The sequence below is a fragment of the Hypomesus nipponensis genome, chromosome 24 (genome assembly GCF_054491055.1).
Source record: "Hypomesus nipponensis isolate SF chromosome 24, ASM5449105v1, whole genome shotgun sequence".
In the NCBI taxonomy this organism is placed as follows: Eukaryota; Metazoa; Chordata; class Actinopteri; order Osmeriformes; family Osmeridae; genus Hypomesus; species Hypomesus nipponensis.
This window is the reverse complement of record NC_140384.1, coordinates 5,124,551-5,142,398: the sequence shown is the minus strand read 5'-3', so window position 1 is coordinate 5,142,398 and position 17,848 is coordinate 5,124,551. Positions and strand designations below refer to the sequence as shown.

Here is a 17,848-nt window from a genome sequence, read left to right as displayed (position 1 = left end):
TACACATTGATCTCATTCAAACTAATTCTCTTCTGAAAAATGACGTTTCATAATGCTATCCATCAATGCTGGCGCGCTCAATTAAAATAATATTGAAATTGCTTGTTTCATTGTTCTATCACAACTATATATTGAAGGTCCACTGTCTAAATGCACCATGCATCAATGATAAAACACTTTCATTCATTCAGATTTGTGTCAACCAGTCTGTCTTGTTGAGGCTAAATCATCCAACAATATATTGAAATTCTGTTAAGAAAATATTAGTAAATCAAACGGCCAAAGGTTGTTTAATTAATGTATATATGATGTATCTAAACAAGTATACCCTTAGATCATATACGGACGATGAATGATGAGCATTTATCTGGTCATGCTCCAAGTGCTCAGAGCGCAGCATCAACCGCACCGACCCTGCTGACCACCTCCCCAGCCCCCCTCCGCCCATGCCCGGCTGACCTCTCACCTCTCGGAGCAGAGCTTGCGGGCCCGCTGCAGCTGCAGGGTGGTCCACTTGGGCCTCCTCCCCTCCAGCGCCTGCAGCACCTTGTGGACGCTGGGCTTGGGGACGCCCCTCTGCTGGCCCATGGCTGCCTGCAGGCACTCGGACAGCAGGGCCAGGGTCTCGCGGGCCCCCGGGCCGACCGGCTGCTCCGGGGCGCCGGGGTCGTCCAGGCCCTGGCACAGGGAGCTGAGCAGGGCCCAGGGGAGCAGGCCGAGCGGGCGCAGCTGCCGGCCGTGCTGGGTGAGGTGCTTTTCGGCCGTCTGGAAGAGGTAGCGCAGGGGGAGGGGAAGGGAGGCCACGGCGGAGGGCAGGTTGGTGAAGACGAAGGAGAGGGCTTGGAGGGTCTGGGTGACCACGCCTGGGGGGAAAACGGGAGGTGCACCTGTTACACTATGGGAGCGGTACGGTACCGCGGTCAGGTTTCCACTCGGGAACCACAGTCACTTCTCTACGTACTCTTTGTTGACTCTCTGCCCCGAGGGTCCTGGGAGTTGTAGTTCCACTCCTTGGGGACCTTGGCCAGAACGCTGTCCGGGACGTCCCGTCTGACCTGCGGCCCACTGGACTCATCGCTGGCCTGCCAGGTCATCACCATGGGAACCAGCTGGCGCAGGAGGCTGTGAACGGGCTTGTTGACCACGGCACGCACGCAGCTGACCAGCACAGGGGCCGGACGCGCTAGGTCTGAGAGGAGAGGATAGCAAGAGGAAGGATAGGATAGGAGAGAAGAGGATAGGAGACAGGAGAAGAGAGGGGTAGGGGGAGAGAGGAGGAGAGAGGAAAGGAGGGGATTGTTTTAACCACACCCCTTCTATTACCAGCCCAATGGCAGCCAGGGAGATTGACAGGGAATGACTGAACACCAGAACACATTTTGAGCGAGCAGAACAGCCTGGTGTTAAGGGCATTTGAAATGTGATGGGGACTTCTTGGGGGCTGCTGTGGAGGTTACCATGCAGTAGTGGGCAGGCACGTCAGAGCAGGGAGCAAGGTAGTGTGAGCAGGTGTCTGGAGCTGTACCACTGATACAGGGTACTCTATCCAGGTTAGGGCTTTCATCACCCTGCCCTTTAATATCCTGTTCATATCAGTGGCAGAGCAGCAACAGCATGGGGCTGGATGGGGACTATAAAGTTGCAACAGGCCCGGCTGTAAAACAAACACCAAAAAAAGAGGCTGGAGCGGTGAGATTTAGTGCCGGGGCAAGGAACCCAAGTGCACCGGGCCCCCAAGGGGCGCCTGCAAATCTACGACCCCCAAAAAACCAGGAGAGAAACGGCCAACGGAGAGAACATGATATAGGTTCTCTGTCCGGCGGACGCACTCTCTGAAGCAGGTGAGTCCGGAAAGCCATGTTTCAAAGTCACTTGCCCGTCAGGTACGGTGCACGCGATATTGACGACCGTTTTTTCCCGTAGACTCGACACAAAAAGCGAAGGTGCCCCAAACCTCTTGGCGTGGGCATGGTGAACGGCCACGCCGACGGACGACACCGAGCAAAAACTTGGAAAAATGCTAACAGCTAGCAGGAGAATAGCTGTCATTTGACGTCGCTAGGCGAGAATTAGCCATGCTGTTCTCCGTCTACACAGTCACTCATGGGCGTACCCCAGCATCATCAGACCCCAGACCAGGTGAGAGAGCACCTACCGGCCAGGTTGTAGAGCAGCTCCCAGATGTGGGCCCTGTCCAGGTAGGGCTCCAGGGCCAGGGTGAGAGCCTTGGGGGCGCTGTTCAGGGACAGGAACACATGGAACAGAGCCTCCATGAAGCCATCTCCAGACGCACCGTCCTCGGGAGAAACGTCCACATCGCCCTCTGCACCCAAATCTGCAACCGGGCCGAGATTCTTCATTTGACACGTGAAATACACTGGCGCATACTCGACATACTTCAGAAAAAGAACCCCCCCTCTCAAAAAAAAGAAAAAAGGCCAAGGACTCTTGTTGAAATGGAACATTTGAGAATGGTAAGGTGAGCGTGTGTCGCCGCGGCCAGGTGATTGTGAGGTGGCTGTGCTCTGCTGAAGCCCTGTCTGCTGCACGCACGTGGGAGTCAGGAGAGCGAGAAGACGGCCATTTTAGGACAGGATGGGGGAACGAGTTCCATTCGTGGGCCATATAGACGAGTACAGTCTTGTATAGAGAAGGAAACGTGAAGCTGGTCTCAATTACAACCAGGGGAGTTGGAAAAAAAAGCACACAGTGAGCACTGAGGAAGAAATCGGAATCCCTGAGGATTAAACGCAGGGAGACAGGAAGTAAAAGGAGAACAGGTTTGAACAGGATGTCCTTATCGGGGGCCAGGGCTGTGAGCATGGGGCAGAGAGCCCTACCTGTGTATGTGTGCGTGTATACGGGATGCAGTGTGTGTGTGTGTTCAGGGATGACGAGGGGTCGTTCAGGATGGCCTGTGTTCCATCCCGTGGCTGGGATCCAAGCGGTGTCAGTCTCTCCAGTAGGGGATGACAGGTGTTTGAATAGGGGGAGGAGGGAGCGCAGGCGGCCAGTCAATGAGGGGCTCGGTGATAGAAGGCAGGGCGCTGTTTGCACTCCCTTTGACAAATGTTGGACTGTTTTAAAATGACAGGCCTAAATTACCTGCCGCGGGAAGGACGGGGGGGGGTGGGGTGGGGGGGGTGGGGGGTAATATCAGCTCGGCTTAATAAGAGACAGGAAGCCCATCACCCCTCGAACACTGATGGGAATTGATTTCCTTTCTCTCGCTCTCGCGCGCTCTCCCTCTCTTTTCCCTAAACACACCGCACAGACCGAAAAGTGGTCAAACATCCTTTGACCTACAATCACTCTATTACAGTGCATTATGGGATAACGCCAGTGCCTTGTACTCTGTCTGCCTGGTAATTGGTCCTTAAGGAGAGGGCGCGGGATCTCGCCGTGGCGACCGTGGAGGGATAGGGATGGGGGGGGGACTTGTATTAATTTCCACTTGGGGTGTTGGAGAGCATGGCGGGTTAACTAGGCACCTTTTAATAATGATCCCATTATGGAGTCATGCCGATGAGTTATGATAGACAACGCTGCTGTTCCCTCTCTATCTCCGAGGTGTTTGGAGTTGACAAACACACACACACACACACACACACGTCTCTACCTCTCTCTGTGTATCTCTATTTGTACATACCTCTCTCTCTCTCTCTCTCTCTCTCTCTCTGATTCTCCTCCTCCACCTCCTTCTCCCCTCCCCTGCTAGCTAAGCCTCTGTAACCTTGATGCACAGCCAACAAATACACCTGTTTATCTTCTGCGAGGCGTCCGCCACCAGGGTCCACTCTGCTGAGAAGGTAATTGGAAGCAGACGACGCAGTGATGAGCATGAAGGAGAATGTCTGTAAGCGGCTCGCTCGGAGACCTGGTGGAGGGGGGGGGGGGGGGGGGCTAGCTGGTGGAGCAGCAGAGCTCAGGCCCAGCCCCTTCCTGGTCAAGCCAGGCTGACGGACGCCAGAGGGGGCGGGGCATTGGGGGTGGTGGTGGGGGGAGACCTCAGCCCGATCCCAAGCTCCAGGCTAAGGCAGCAGTGGCTTCTGGGAACACGGGAAGTGGCCGGCCAGGTTGTGTCCACACTCGTCTTAATGAGCTGCTCTCCGCGGCCGAGGTGGGCAAGGGGGGCCGTGATTTACGGCGGCGGCGGCGGCAGGGAAGAGAAACGCCACTGGAGTCTCTGTCAGGCCCCCGCCGGAGGCTTTGTTATTAATGAGGTCGCTATAATGTGAATTAATGTGCGAGCGCACAACAGTCTTTAAAGGTTAGACCTTGCGAGCGCGGCGAGAGGGGAGGAGAGCACAGGAAAGGTCAGCGTGTGCGCTAGGGCGACGGCCTCGCGGAGCGTTTATTACTGGGCTCCATCGATTTAGAGATGATGATGATGATGACAATGGCGGTGATGATGATAACTCCATAAAACGTGTGATCCCGGGGCATGGTCGGATCTCTCAGACCACTGATCTGATTAGCTGAATTAGGACCCGAGGACCCCGAGGACAGCGGAGGTAACACTTCATCAGGCCCACCCTACCCAGCATCCTTTGAGGGAGAGAATGGGGACCTTTCGTTTTACTGCAGATGATAGCAGGGATGAAGCATCTGCATTTGGAGAAATAATCGTTGGAAGGAAATTGAAAAGTTCCCGGCAAAATTATATATGTCATGCAGTAATTATTTCACTTAGTAATTATTCATGAAATAAGTCAAAAGAGTGAAGAACAAAAATGTTTTTCTTGTGTTGTGCACACACACAAACACATACACACACACACACACACACACACACAGACACACACAGAGACAAAGACCAACTCACAGGAATGTTCCAGAAGGAGCCTAGGCAGGTGACAGTCTCTGTGTAGGAGCGCGTGCAGCAGTAACCTGGGACTGCCTCCCGGGTCAGAGGTCAGGAGCCGGAGCTGACACAGCGAAGCCGCCTCCCCCGTCAGACCCCCCCTACCAGGACGCCATGACAACACAAGGGCCAATGACAGATCTGCAGTGTCAGGTGAGTTCACAGACAGCCCTCCATTTAGCTAGAGACAACCCACAAGACCTTGGGCAGAAAAGTACTGTGCACAGGGGGGGGAAAAAAACAGACTGTAGTGTAATCTCAGTACTTCTCTGAATGTCAGTCTGCTCCTCCCACATGAGTCAGCAAATGTTTTCATGCTTGCTTACTTATAGACTGCACCAGGAAGGAATTAGCTTTAATCTCGACCAGCTAAAAGCAAATTAACATTTGGGAGGATGCCAGAACACATGAATGTACTACGTACCCTGGCATCTTTTGTATTACCGTGAGGCTGCAGCCAGCTGTGTTTAATGAGCCGTATCCTTGGAGTGTGTGTGTCTGTGTTTGTGCAATTGTGTGTGTGCGTGTGCTCGTGTGCGCTTGTGTGTGTGTGGAGTGTTTGTATGTAATCTCAATATAAAAACTAATGGAATGAATGGAGAAAGTCGGTCAGAAGGGAAGAGGGTAGGGGGGTGTTGAGGTGGAGTGGGGGGGGGGGGGGGTGTTGAGTGGGGTAGGGGTGGTCGAGGGGTGGGCGTTTGAGCCATAGACTTGAGCCAGAAAGCGAGAGCAGGGGTGCACCCTGCTGTTTGACGGAGGAATACTGCGCTTCGACCCGACAGCACAATTTATGATGTCACCGCGGCTGCAAATCCTGAAAGAAATCCTCCTTTAACTGCCCTGATAAATCTGAGGGGCAACAGCATGGGGTCAGCTTACAGCCTCAAACACACCCCAAAAAACAGATAGCCCCGGATCGTTTTAAGACCTATAATGCTGCTTGATTTATTTATGTGCTTGTGTATTTTTATTATTGTTTTATTTAATAATCATAACAGTCCGTTTATTGGCGAGGCCAAGGGAAGGTCTGGTTTGAGGGATCCAGGCAGGAGTGGCCCGGGGATTGGACCAGGGCACGCTGCAAAGCACTCTGGGACCTCGGAACACAGCGAGGTGGGAGGAAAATAAAGAGGTCATAAAAATAAACTAATTTCAGCTCTCCAAGTCTTGGGAACGGGGCGGGGGGGCTATGGGTGGGATCAAAGGGGGGAGGGGGTGATTTGTGCACACTCAGCGCAGGATGACATCACCCTTGGATGTGGGAGCAGTGGAGGGGAAAAGGGAGGGGGGGGGTAGGGCAGTAAGGCAAGGACTGGGGAAGATTGAGTACACCTACTCAGGCCCGCTCAAACTCTACCTCCTCACAACTGTCTTACACATACACGCATGTCCATTAACATACACCCACACACACACACACAGACTTACTTCTCTCTCATCAAACTGTCTCCCTCTCATCTGTTTGCACCCCCTGGCATAAGCCCCTGAGCAAGCCATCAACATCAACACAGCGACACACACTCTCCCTCTCTCCCTCTCTCTCTCTCTCTCTCTCTCCCTCTCTCCCTCTCTCTCTCTCTCCCTCTCTCCCTCTCTCCCTCTCTCCCTCTCTCTCTGTCCCTCTCCCTCTCCCTCTCCCTCTCCCTCTCCCTCTCCCTCTCTCTCTCTCTCTCTCTCTCTCTCTCTCTCTCTCTCTCTCTCCCTCTCTCCCTCTCTCCCTCTCTCTCTGTCTCTCTCCCTCTCCCTCTCCCTCTCCCTCTCTCTCTCTCTCTCTCTCTCCTTCAGCTGGATGTGTGTTACATTAGCTCAGTCAGTCTGGGGCCCTGGCCACCACTTGATGTACCATGCAAGACTAGAGCTCCTAAAAACACACATGTGATCCTGGATAGCATGGGTGGACAGAAGGGTGTGTGTGTGTGTGTGTGTACATGCATGCATGTACTAGTGTGTATGGTCTGTTATATGCATTTATGTGTGTGTGTGTGTGTTAGGTACCGTGAGGCCTGCTCTGAGAAGAGTGCAGGGTTGATGGCGTTGAGCCATAGTATGCCAGTGCTGCCAGCAGCCTGGGGCAGGAGAGGGGCTGACCTCTGACCTTCAGCAGGACTGCTCCGGAAGGTACTGGAACACACGACACAACTCTCACCCCAACACAGCCACAGATACATTGCCCCATGGCATGTTCCAAATTCCCCAAGACGGCTGCCATGCAGAGTGCCTACGCGTGGAGCAGGGGCAGGGGCGCGGTCACCACGACCAGCACGGCCAGCAGCTGCTCACACAGGGAGTGGATGATGGGGGCCCAGCCCCCCCTGGAGGGCTCCGAGCGGACCAGCGCCTCGGGGCCGTCGCACACGCTCCACATCAGCTGTTCCACACAGAGCAGCAGCACAGTGATGTCACACCTGGGGGAGGGACAAGGGGGAAAGAAGGAGGCTGAGCGGTTAGGGATTCGGGCTGGTAATCGGAAGGTGACCGCTTCGATTCCCGGCTGCGCCAAATTACGTCCTTGGGCAAGGCACTTCACCCTACTTGCCTAGGGGGAATGTAAGTCGCTGTGGATAAGAGCGTCAGCTAAATGACTACGTGTAATGTAAGGAGGAAAAGGGGGTGATGGGTTACACAGAGAAGGGGGGGGAGGGGGTCAGACACGACACGGACAGTCCCCCAATGAGCTGCCATCAGAGTGTGACATCATGGCGACAGGACGAGGCGGCGGGGCCAGAACACTGGATTCCCTCCCGGTGAGTTTATGGAGGGGGAAGGCGAAGAGCCTGCAGGACTTAGTCCCGCTATAAAAAGTTACCGTTACCATGTCTAAACGGCCATAAATACGCTTCCGCTATTGCTCGCGGGAAAACCTCTTATGGGTCTCTTCATTTGTCCTCCTCAGCGTGCGAACAAGGGGTTCCCCATAAGGGGCGGAGAGGATGGACTCTTATGGCTCTGGTCTGTTTCTTACCCCCCCCCCCCCCCCCCCCCCCCCCACCCCCAGACCTTGGGAAGGGGAACATGGAGGATGGGAGTCTATGTGTGTGTGTGGAGCGCGGCCCGGGTTTAGTGTGTTAATGCTGTGTTGAGACCCCTAGGAGAAGCATGGCACCGGGCCAAGAGTGAGGGAATATGAGGTGGGCCTTGTAGTGAGGTGGCAGGCTGATCAGGTTCCAGGCAAGGGACAGCAGTTCTGCCGTAGGTCAGACTGAGGGTATAAGCTAGTACTGTCTGAAGCCATGACCGTGTACACTGCAAAACATGTACTGGAAATGCAGAATGCATTAGGAAACCAATACGGACTGTAACGCGTTGTACAGACGTCACCGAATCCCTTCCACAGAGGACTGCGCAACACAGACAGCTAGCTCCGGTCCAGATGGGGAGGGGGAGGGGTGTGTGTGTGTGTGGGGGGGGTGTACCTGATCTGCAGGTGTCGCCTGTAGGACGGCCTCACCCTGGAGTACCTCTGGGCCAGCACCTGGAGGGTGTCGCACGTCACCCGGCCCAGCACGTCCCGCGCCAGCGCCGCTGGCAGCACGACCCACAGGTCGGAGCGCAGGCCCGACAGGAAGTAGTACCACATCTGAACGGAGAAGGAGCACCGCTCGCCCTGCGGAGGGAGGGGGGGGGGGGGGGAGATTGAGAGATATGGTTGTGTGTATGGATAAAGCCGGGGGGGGGGGGCAGTTGAAAGGTCGACAGACATAAACATGGAGAGGTACAGTGAGCGAGGGAGACAGAAAGGGGGAGGGAGGGAAGGAAAGGGAGAGAGAGAGAGAGAGAGAGAGAGAGAGAGAGAGAGAGAGAGAGAGAGAGAGAGAGAGAGAGAGAGAGAGAGAGAGAGAGAGAGAGAGAGAGATGGAGCTGTCCACACGTGGATGTTTCCATGGTCACGCCAGCGGGGCTGAGCACCTGGACTCTCCCCTGTGGGACAGACTGAAAGGCCCGGTCTGGGGAAGACATCACACGCACGCACACGCACGCGCGGACACACACACTAGGGAAACTGTCTTTGTGTGAGTGTTTGCATGTGTGTGTACATGTGTGTGTCTGAGAGAGAGAGAGAGAGAGAGAGAGAGAGAGACAGAGACAGAGAGAGAGAGAGAGACACAGACACAGAGAGAGAAGTCCTGGCTTCCTGTGGCTTTAATTGCTCTCAGACAGAGAGGAAACAGCCCTTCTGCTGGCTGTTTAACCAGAGAGACCTTGATTAACAACATGTCCAACATCCCATAATGACCCCAGCACAGGTTGTGTCTAAAATGCTGTAGGTAAGAGACCCAACCCTAGGCAGTAAACGTTCCCCATCTCCTCCTCTCTCATCCCTTGCCCTCCTCCCAGGGGACACAGTCATTTAGGGATTGGTGCTGGACAGAGAGCGTGACCGCATGTCCGGGATTACTGCTCCATCCTCTGCCTCTGGACCTGGCACAGCACCCCCTCCTGGAGAACCACGCCCCCTCCTGGAGAACCACGCCCCCTCCTGGAGAACATACCCCCTCCTGGAGACACACCCCCTCCTGGAGAACACACCCCCTCCTGGAGAACACAGCCCCTCCTGGAGAACCACGGGGCAGCCGGTTGTGGTTGGAGTTTAAAGTATGGGCTGAGGTCGGGGTTTTGAGGTTGGAGAGGAGGAGATGTTTAAATTACGGATGGGGGTCGGGGTGGAGGGAGGGAGGGTATGTGGTGAGGTTGGGTTTGGGCCGAGGTCAGAGCTTAGGCTGTGGTTATTGCGGTGGGTGGGTGTGTGTGTGTGTGTGTGTGTGTGTGGGAGGTGGGGGCTGTTCAGCTCAGACAGCTCAGACTGACACACACACACACCTGCACACAGCAGGTCTGTCTGACCTCCGTGACCCGCGCAAGGAGGGAGGAAGGGAGTGAGGGTTTCTGGTTGGCTTGGGGGGCAGAGGTGGGGGAATCGCGGAGGCTCCCACACACTTTCCAGACAGTCCCCCTGCAGACGGCCCAGTCCCCTGAGCCCTCGGGGCAGCACAGGAGACCCCAGATGTTCAGTTAGAGAGCTGGGCTGGGGGGGTTGCGTGTGAGTGTGTGTGTGTGTGTGTGTGTGTGCACGCGGGGGGGGGGGGGGGGGGGTGCATGCCGTACCGTGGGAAAGGTAAGGTAAGAAAGAAAACGTCGAAAAAGGACTGGACTTCACAACCCGACAGCATTCGTGTAACAAGCATAACAACATGGGAGACTGTGGAAAGGACCGGAGCCGTGTACCTCGTGGAAGGGCTTGGGGTCTCCCCAGTGGTGGCTCTCTGCGTCGTGGAGGATGCTGGTGACGCACACCTGGACGCAGTAGGCCGTCAGCTGTCCCCGAAAAGCATCGGTCGCCTCCTGGTACCTCTGCAGGGGCAGCAGGGTCAGGGGCCTGGGGGAGGGGGGAAGGGTGACAGCGGTGGAGGGGGGTGAAAAGAGGATAGGAGCCCAATCAATACCTTTCCGCCGCTGTCTCGCAATAGCATCGGACAACAACGTGAGGAGATAGGCCGACGGTTTGGAAGGGGAGGAGATGGAGGAGGGGTAGGGTGTGATTTCAGGAGAAGGGGGTTCCGGGAATGATGCACTTTGTGGGCGTCTGAGGAAAGCGAGGGGTTAGACAGAGGGACAGAAGGGGCATGCTCAAGTGGGGGTCGGAGGTCGGAAGGAGTATTAGGGGGTGGAAAATAAATAAGAAACGGGTCCATATGTCTTCACAAGTGGATGCGGTTACAACCTGTCAATCATAGGTGAAGCCCCTCCTCCTCAATCTCTGTACCCCCTCCCTCTTTATGGATTCCCTCCCCCTCTCTGTCCCTCCTTCGCCTTCTTCCTTTTGGGATTGTTAGACCATGCAAACACAACAGATCTCTGGACAGTTTCTCTCTCTCTCTTCCACTTTCTCTCTCTTTCTCTCTCTCTTTATCTCTCTCTCTTCTGTTACAGGCCAAAGGCTGATTCTGAGTGAAAACATGTGTTGCCTGCACACAAGCACCTCTGGAGCGGACGACAGTGTACTCAGCATCACTCACACAAATATGCATATTCTTTACAGCTCAATTATGGAGTTTTAGTACTCCTGGCAGTGTGCAAACAATCTCTCCCTGGACTGGGAAACTGCACTGGACAACTATAAATCCAACAAATATGTTTTGGAAAACGGGTAAGGTGTACTCCTCGTTCTTTTATGCCTGTGCACCGGTTGTAAATCTCCACTGTTGTACACACACTATCTGTATAACTATCAGTGAAGCAAGGTAGAGAGGATTATACGATTGGGGCAAAAGCTCCATTTTGATGATGTGGTGCCTCTCTCACACATTCGTACACACACACACACTCAGAGACTCACGCCCTGGCCGCGCCTGCAGAGGTCTCCTTGAGTCGGGCCTCGTAGTGGCAGAGGCGCTGGTGCACGAACGCGCAGGTGGCCAGGAGGCCCGGCAGGTTCCCCAGGGGGGCGGTGGAGGGCACGTCCGCAGCCCTCTCCTCCAGCCTGGCCAGCACGGCCCACGAGGCCCTGGAGCACGCCTCCACGAAGCTGCAGCGCACCTCCAGCAGGGGGGCGTCCCGGCAGGCCAGCGCCAGGGGCAGGAGGGCGTCCAGCTGCTGCATGATGTCCACGCTGAACTGGGGAGGCGGAGGAGAGGCACAGCGGAGGAGTTCTTCAGTCAACTGGACAGAGTGAGAACGCAAAGATCACCTAGGGGTGGTGGTCATCATCATCATCATCATCTCCCAATCTTCTCCTAATCTCCTAATAAACACCTAATCTTCTCCTCTTTTGTGACTACTGACAAGCCGGACCCCGCTTGATAAGGATTTGAACGTGTGTCGGATACCTTTGAGCTAGGCTCTCTGCTGAGAAAGAAACACATAGTGAGAGAGAGAGAGACAGAGAGAGAGACAGAGAGACAGAGAGAGAGAGAGAGAGAGAGAGAGAGAGAGAGAGAGAGAGAGAGAGAGAGAGAGAGAGAGAGAGAGAGAGAGAGAGAGAGAGAGAGAGAGCAGCACCAGAGCTCTTCTGACTCTGAGGCCCTGGGCTGCCTCCCGTGGTGCCTGCAGAACACAGGCAACACTTATCTCATGTTTCCACATTGGTCCTGCTGCAGCACCCACAGGGCTGCACCTTTCTCCCTGGGAACGCCAGGGGCTGTGGGCTTGGAAGCATAGGTTGTTGAGAGCTGGTTTGGGGTTTGGTTCAGTTTGTGGAAGGTGGGGTTTAAGGTTTTTTTGAGGTAAGCCGCCAATAGAGAGAGAGATAGGGTTCATCTGAAACCACTGTGATGACACTGAGCATACACGATGAGAAAAGCAGATATTACCGTGCACGAAAAGTGAAGATCCTGAACCGAATACACAGAGACACGGACACTCACCTGAACACACACACACACTCCCTGACATATACTCTCTGCTCTCCTGTGCTTCCCATTGACAGAACACCGAGAATAACGACAGGATCAAGGAATGCCACACCAGAGAGTGTGTATGTATGTGTGTGTGAGTGAGTTCACCTCTAAATTTATACACCAATAGGAAAGAGTTACGAGCCAGAGTTATTCAAAAGCACTAAAACATGGTGAGGTACCACATTATATTTCCCAAAAATCCCCAAAGGAGTTACCTGGAAAGTTCCACGTGGAAAAAGCAGTTTTCTCCCCGAACACGACTCACTCAATAGTGGTTCAATCAATCAATCACAGAGTGGATAGATCACCTCAGCATCATCTCACACACTCGCTACCTCACTTGAATTACTGTAGGTCAGACAGGAACTTTCGACGTTCTGTCATGGGGGGGGGCGGGGGGATTTAACGTGTGGACGAGATTGACGTGGGGTTTAGTACAACGTTCTCCATAAATGAACCCCCTGGTGAGACTTGAGGGGCCTCGGAACAATGGCCCGTTTGGGCAATTAAGTCAACAACAGACTTTGTTTAGTCATTAGAAGCTTAGCAGAGCGAAGGGGAGGAGCTGGGGGCTAATGTTGCAGGCGAAGACACAACACTTTATACCACTCAAGATGGCCAGGGCCCTGGAGGAGTCTGGGAGATATATGGCTCACACACACACACACACACACACACCGTGGAGAGCACAGCAGGCCGAACAAGACCTGATCAAAGCTGTGTCTCCCAGTAGGACTGTCTCAGCAAGGGTAGCACGGAGGATAAAAAGTTGGACTCTGAGTTGGAGAGGCGTCGATTTTTTTTTGCTTCTTCGTTTTCTTGGAGGGATGAAATAGGAACAGACAGCTTGAGTGATTGCAAGGAGAGTGAAAGCAGAAAAAGCCGATGTCTGCAGAGATTAATATGACCCTGCCACCATCAGACCCATCCGAACTGATGGACGACGCGCCTATATGAACGATAATGCAAGCCGAGGGGGCGGGGTCACGCCAGAAGAAGCCGAGATTAAAGGTATGAATGCATACATATGAATGAGTGAAATATCGATCGCACAAATGTCTTTTGAACTGGTCACATTTCACGTTCAGGTCCTGTATAGTAATTTGCTCTTTGCTCAAACAGTAGGGCATGTGTCAGAAGAGGGGGGAAAAAAATAAATAAATACATCTTACAAGCGGTCTTTCCCTCACAGTTTCACTGGATGCTCCTGAATGCAAATGCATGCATGTATAACCTTTGGGCTGAAAGGCTCTCATCTTTTAAGCATTGACCTACATAAATGCGGTGTGCAGGTCGTGGGCAGAGACAAATTCTGACACTCGTTAGCAATGAGAACCACAAGCGCTGTCAGAGTAAAGGGCTGGGGGGTGGGGGAGAGCGGAGGAGGAGAGAGTTTTGTCCTTATTAGGCAGGACAGGAACGGAGGGGTCCAAACCTGAACCTGAACCTGGCCTCGCCTCTGTAGAATAGGGTTTCGGAGACTGTTTGGACTTCAGAGAGCAGAGGTTTGGATCTGATGGATGGCTTGTAATAAAACCACGGTCAATCACGTTGTCTTCTCTCCTCCAGCCCTCCCCACCCCTCCACCTCAACACCCCTCCCAGAAATACACCCTCCCCAAGCCCACAAGCTGAGCCCCAGTGTCAGGCAAGTCGGGCTCAGACCATCTGGAGTCTCCCCAGCCAAGAAGGCCCTCCGCTGGGGCCCACGGCCCATCAATCTCCCAGGGCCTGGATGTGTGGAGGCCTTCTTCGAAGTGGCCAGCAGTAATGGAGGGGAAAATGATGCAGGACCCCCCCCCCCCCCCCCCCCCTCCAGCCAGCTCTGCCATACCCCAGATCCCACATCTCAGATCCCAGCCGCAATGAAAACAAATGGGCAGGAAGCAGACATGGGAGAGGAGGTGGGGGGTGGGGGGGGGAGTGTACAGCTGGCTGTTTCAGGTAAGGCAGGAAGAGACAGGCTAAGGGACTGTTTAAACAAGTGCCCTTTGATGAGCTGGATGACAGCAGGAGGAACCGGAGAGAGAGAGAGAGAGAGAGAGAGAGATAGAGAGAGAGAGAGAGAGAGAGAGAGAGAGAGAGAGAGAGAGAGAGAGAGAGAGAGAGAGAGAGAGAGAGAGAGAGAGAGAGAGAGAGAGAGAGAGAGAGAGAGAGAGAGAGAGCAGCACCAGAGCTCTTCTGACTCTGAGGCCCTGGGCTGCCTCCCGTGGTGAGAGGTGAAAGCCGGCAGACACCCAGAGAAGCAGCCAGACAGCCGGCTAAGGTGTCCAGGAATAAATAAACTCTGATTCAAGGTGAGAAGAACAGGGTAAGGATGGTTAGTCCCACAGCTGGTAGCCGCGTGTCTGTCTGTGTGTGTGTGTGTGTGTGTGTGTGTGAGAGACAGTGATGAAGGAGGCAGTGTCTCCTGACAGAGGGGTCTGGAGGTTCGTCTTCATCCCGATCCTGAGAGAGCACCAGCCACCGAGTCAGGGTTGTGACCCCTGCAGGTTCAGCTGCAGAGGAGTTCAGCGGAGGGGGGAGGGGGGGGGATGGGGGGGGGGGGGCTCCAGCACAGGCATGTGGGGAACACATTAAGGTAGATCCACCCATGTGTCCATGTTCTGTCCACACACACACACACACACAGTCATGTATTCCTATCAATATTTACAATTACCTTGGCAACCATCTTTGGGGCCTCGCTTTCTGAAGTGTAGGAGGAGTCATGTCGTTCGGGGGTGGGGCTTAGGGAGATGGGGGCGTGTCCCGATGTGTGTAGGACCTCCTCCTGCTGCAGACTCTTGGTGCTGACGTCGTTCAGCACCACTTTAATACAGTGAGCCAACTGAGGCACCAGCCCTCGAAACGCAGCCCTCCAATCAAACTCCAGAACGATCGCCTAGCCAGGAAGAGAACACAACACGCCCAATAAGAACGAGTACATTGTATAAGAAACATTTGATGAATGTTCAGCCTAAGGGATTTATTGTTTGGTCTAGAAAAGGCACTTCCTCCTCCAAGCCTATAGGTGGCAGTCTGACCTCTGAGCTGTGGGTGTGCAGGTCTGTGGTGGTAATGTCCAGGTCTTCCCTGGTCTTCTTGAGTATGCCTGAACACAGAGAACAGCACAAAAGGAATATGACAGCGATGAAGGACATTTGACAGAAATAAATACCTTATGAAAGCCCTGCCACAAAGGGACATAAACAGACAGAAATGTGGAGTTCGGTTTTAGGAAACACACTTTATATACAGCCCGGCCTTTTCCCAGAAACCAATCATCCACAGTGACCACGGAACAAGGTTCTTTGCCTCGGAGAAAAGCAACGAGCAAGCGCTTTATTCGTCTAAATCTGGAGCTTGGAGTTGATTTGAACCCAGATAGCAGCGGCCATATATGGGCTAATCCTAGGGGGGGGGGTTTGAGGATAAGACGGGTGCGTGAGTGTGTGTGTGTGTGTGTGGGGGGGGGGGGGTAAATTAAAAGGAGAGCACATCAAGGCCAAGTTTTCCTAATCAGGAACGGAGGAGAGAGACCCCAGGCGAGGCAATTTAGCTGAACAAGACCGCACCGAACGGAAGACGGAGGAATCCGCCCGCGCGTCACTTTTTGACCTTTAAGCCCATCTGATGAATTCCTGGTAATTAAGCCGTTTGATTGCCTCGAATTAATGATTTGGATAACTGCCCTTTAAAGGCTGTTTACTTCTCTGTAAATTGAGCCTTTCTGCATGTCTTGTTTTTTAATGTAACCTTTATGGAAATTACTACATGGACCAAAAGCTTTCATTTAACTCCGCTACAGTTCAGAGGGGTGAAGGGAGCAGGCTGACTAAGACTTGTAGAAAACCCAGGATAATTCCTTGTTAAAATGAGACAATTTACATAACACATGTGTAGAGCCTCTTCCGAACATATGTCTGGTGCTCTGTGTGTGTGTGTGTGTGTGTGTGTGTGTGTGTGTGTGTGTGTGTGTGTGTGTGTATGCGTGTGTGTGTGTGTGTGTGTGCACTACCTCTCACAGTCTCCCCTGCACAGTTGATGAAGGCCAGGTCAGTGGCCATCTCCTCGACTCGGCTCTCCAGCTCCAGCAGGGTGGCAGCCAGCCCGGTGAGCGCCCCCAGCTGGTGGGAGGTCAGGCTGAAGGTCCTGGCCGTCCTAGGAGGCTCCAGGGGCGCTGGGGTGGAAGGAACACACAGAGACAGAACGGAGCGTCACCCCCTCTGAGCCGCACACATTCACCAGTCGTCTCTCGTCACCAAACACCATATATGAATATCGATCCGATCAAATTCCCCCCTACTGGCGAACCAAGAAAGAAAGAAATAACAGGGGAAAAAAATAACACATACACAAATGGAAAACTTTCTCCCCGCTAAGCCACACATCGTGAGCGGCACTAACTTTCCCCCCCTCCCCTCTAACCCTTAGATGACCCCCCTCGGCAAATATGGATTTCCCATTTCTGAGGCTGCCAAACCCATCACCCAGGGGATGTTCCGCATTAGGCTGCAGAATGGGCGCCGGCAAGATGTGTTGCTCTGCTCCCCGACACATGAACAAATACTTTTGTGTGTCCGCTTAAATGAGTTCCTCCACTGCAAAGGCATTTGGGAGTGGATCAGAGCGGCATTAGCTCCAGCCATGAAAGCATGGAGATGATTGAGTGTCGAGTGGAGGAAAAAAGAGAGGCTTCCAATAATTGCGACATTATTGCCTCTAGATCCTAATGTAATTTTGTCACATTGTTAAACAAAATCTGACAATATGACAACACACTCGGTCCCTGGCCTCCAGGCTTAATCATGTGTGTGTGTGTGTGTGTGTGTATGTGTGTGTGGTTGGTTGGTTATAAATATCTTTATTTGTGGAGGGCTTTTGCCTTACATTTGCACATGTCAGTCTTTCTAGATGATTACCCCAATGCTCCCAAGACCCTGCAGCTGGTCACCTTGGAATATATTCATGCTTGGAGTGTGTGTGAGTGTGTGTGCGTGTGTGTGTGTGTGTGTGTGCGCGTCGAAAGAGAAAGTATGTCTTTACATATGTCAGAATATATACATACAGTATGTATAAATGTAAGCATGAGTATGTGTGTGCATGTGTATATATATATATATATATATATATATATATATAAATATATGTGTTTGCGCACGTCTGTAGGTGTGTGTGTGTGTGTGTACGTGTGTGTACGTGTATAATTAAGCAGCACAGTTTCACATCTCGGCAGCTTCTCAGTAATGGGGTCCGAAGGGAGAGAGGAGAATACAGCTCTGTGTGTACATGTGTGACCCTGCTGACACACACACACACACACACCACACGGAGGCACACACACACATACACACACACCACACAGAGGCACGCACACACATACACACAACACAGAGGCACAGACACACACGCATTCCTCCCCCCTCTCCATCTAACCCTCCGATCCGTAACAGAGATACAACAAATCCAACGCGTGCACACCGGGGAAACCGACACGGCCAACACAGAACCCAAACAGAACGAGAGAGAGAGACAGAGAGGCCCCGTCGCGGCGAGCCCTCCCCCCTCCTCTACCCTCAGCCCTGCTCTGGCCTCGGCGACCCTGAGCC

At 53.4% G+C, this 17,848-nt stretch overlaps 1 protein-coding gene across 1 annotated transcript in view; it reads right to left on the bottom strand.

The window, feature by feature from the left end:
- Positions 1-17,848, bottom strand: part of kiaa0825 (KIAA0825 ortholog) — a 92,033-nt gene that overhangs the window by 56,431 nt on the left and 17,754 nt on the right. The window contains exons 6-17 of the mRNA XM_084690463.1: positions 16,258-16,419; positions 15,284-15,351; positions 14,920-15,141; positions 11,199-11,476; positions 10,088-10,238; positions 8,278-8,468; positions 7,087-7,269; positions 6,860-6,985; positions 4,826-4,965; positions 2,156-2,335; positions 962-1,189; positions 467-863 (exon numbers count right to left, since the gene is read on the bottom strand). Of these exons, the coding sequence (XP_084546589.1) occupies positions 467-863; positions 962-1,189; positions 2,156-2,335; positions 4,826-4,965; positions 6,860-6,985; positions 7,087-7,269; positions 8,278-8,468; positions 10,088-10,238; positions 11,199-11,476; positions 14,920-15,141; positions 15,284-15,351; positions 16,258-16,419 (2,326 nt within the window). The remainder of the gene's footprint in view (positions 1-466; positions 864-961; positions 1,190-2,155; positions 2,336-4,825; positions 4,966-6,859; positions 6,986-7,086; positions 7,270-8,277; positions 8,469-10,087; positions 10,239-11,198; positions 11,477-14,919; positions 15,142-15,283; positions 15,352-16,257; positions 16,420-17,848) is intronic.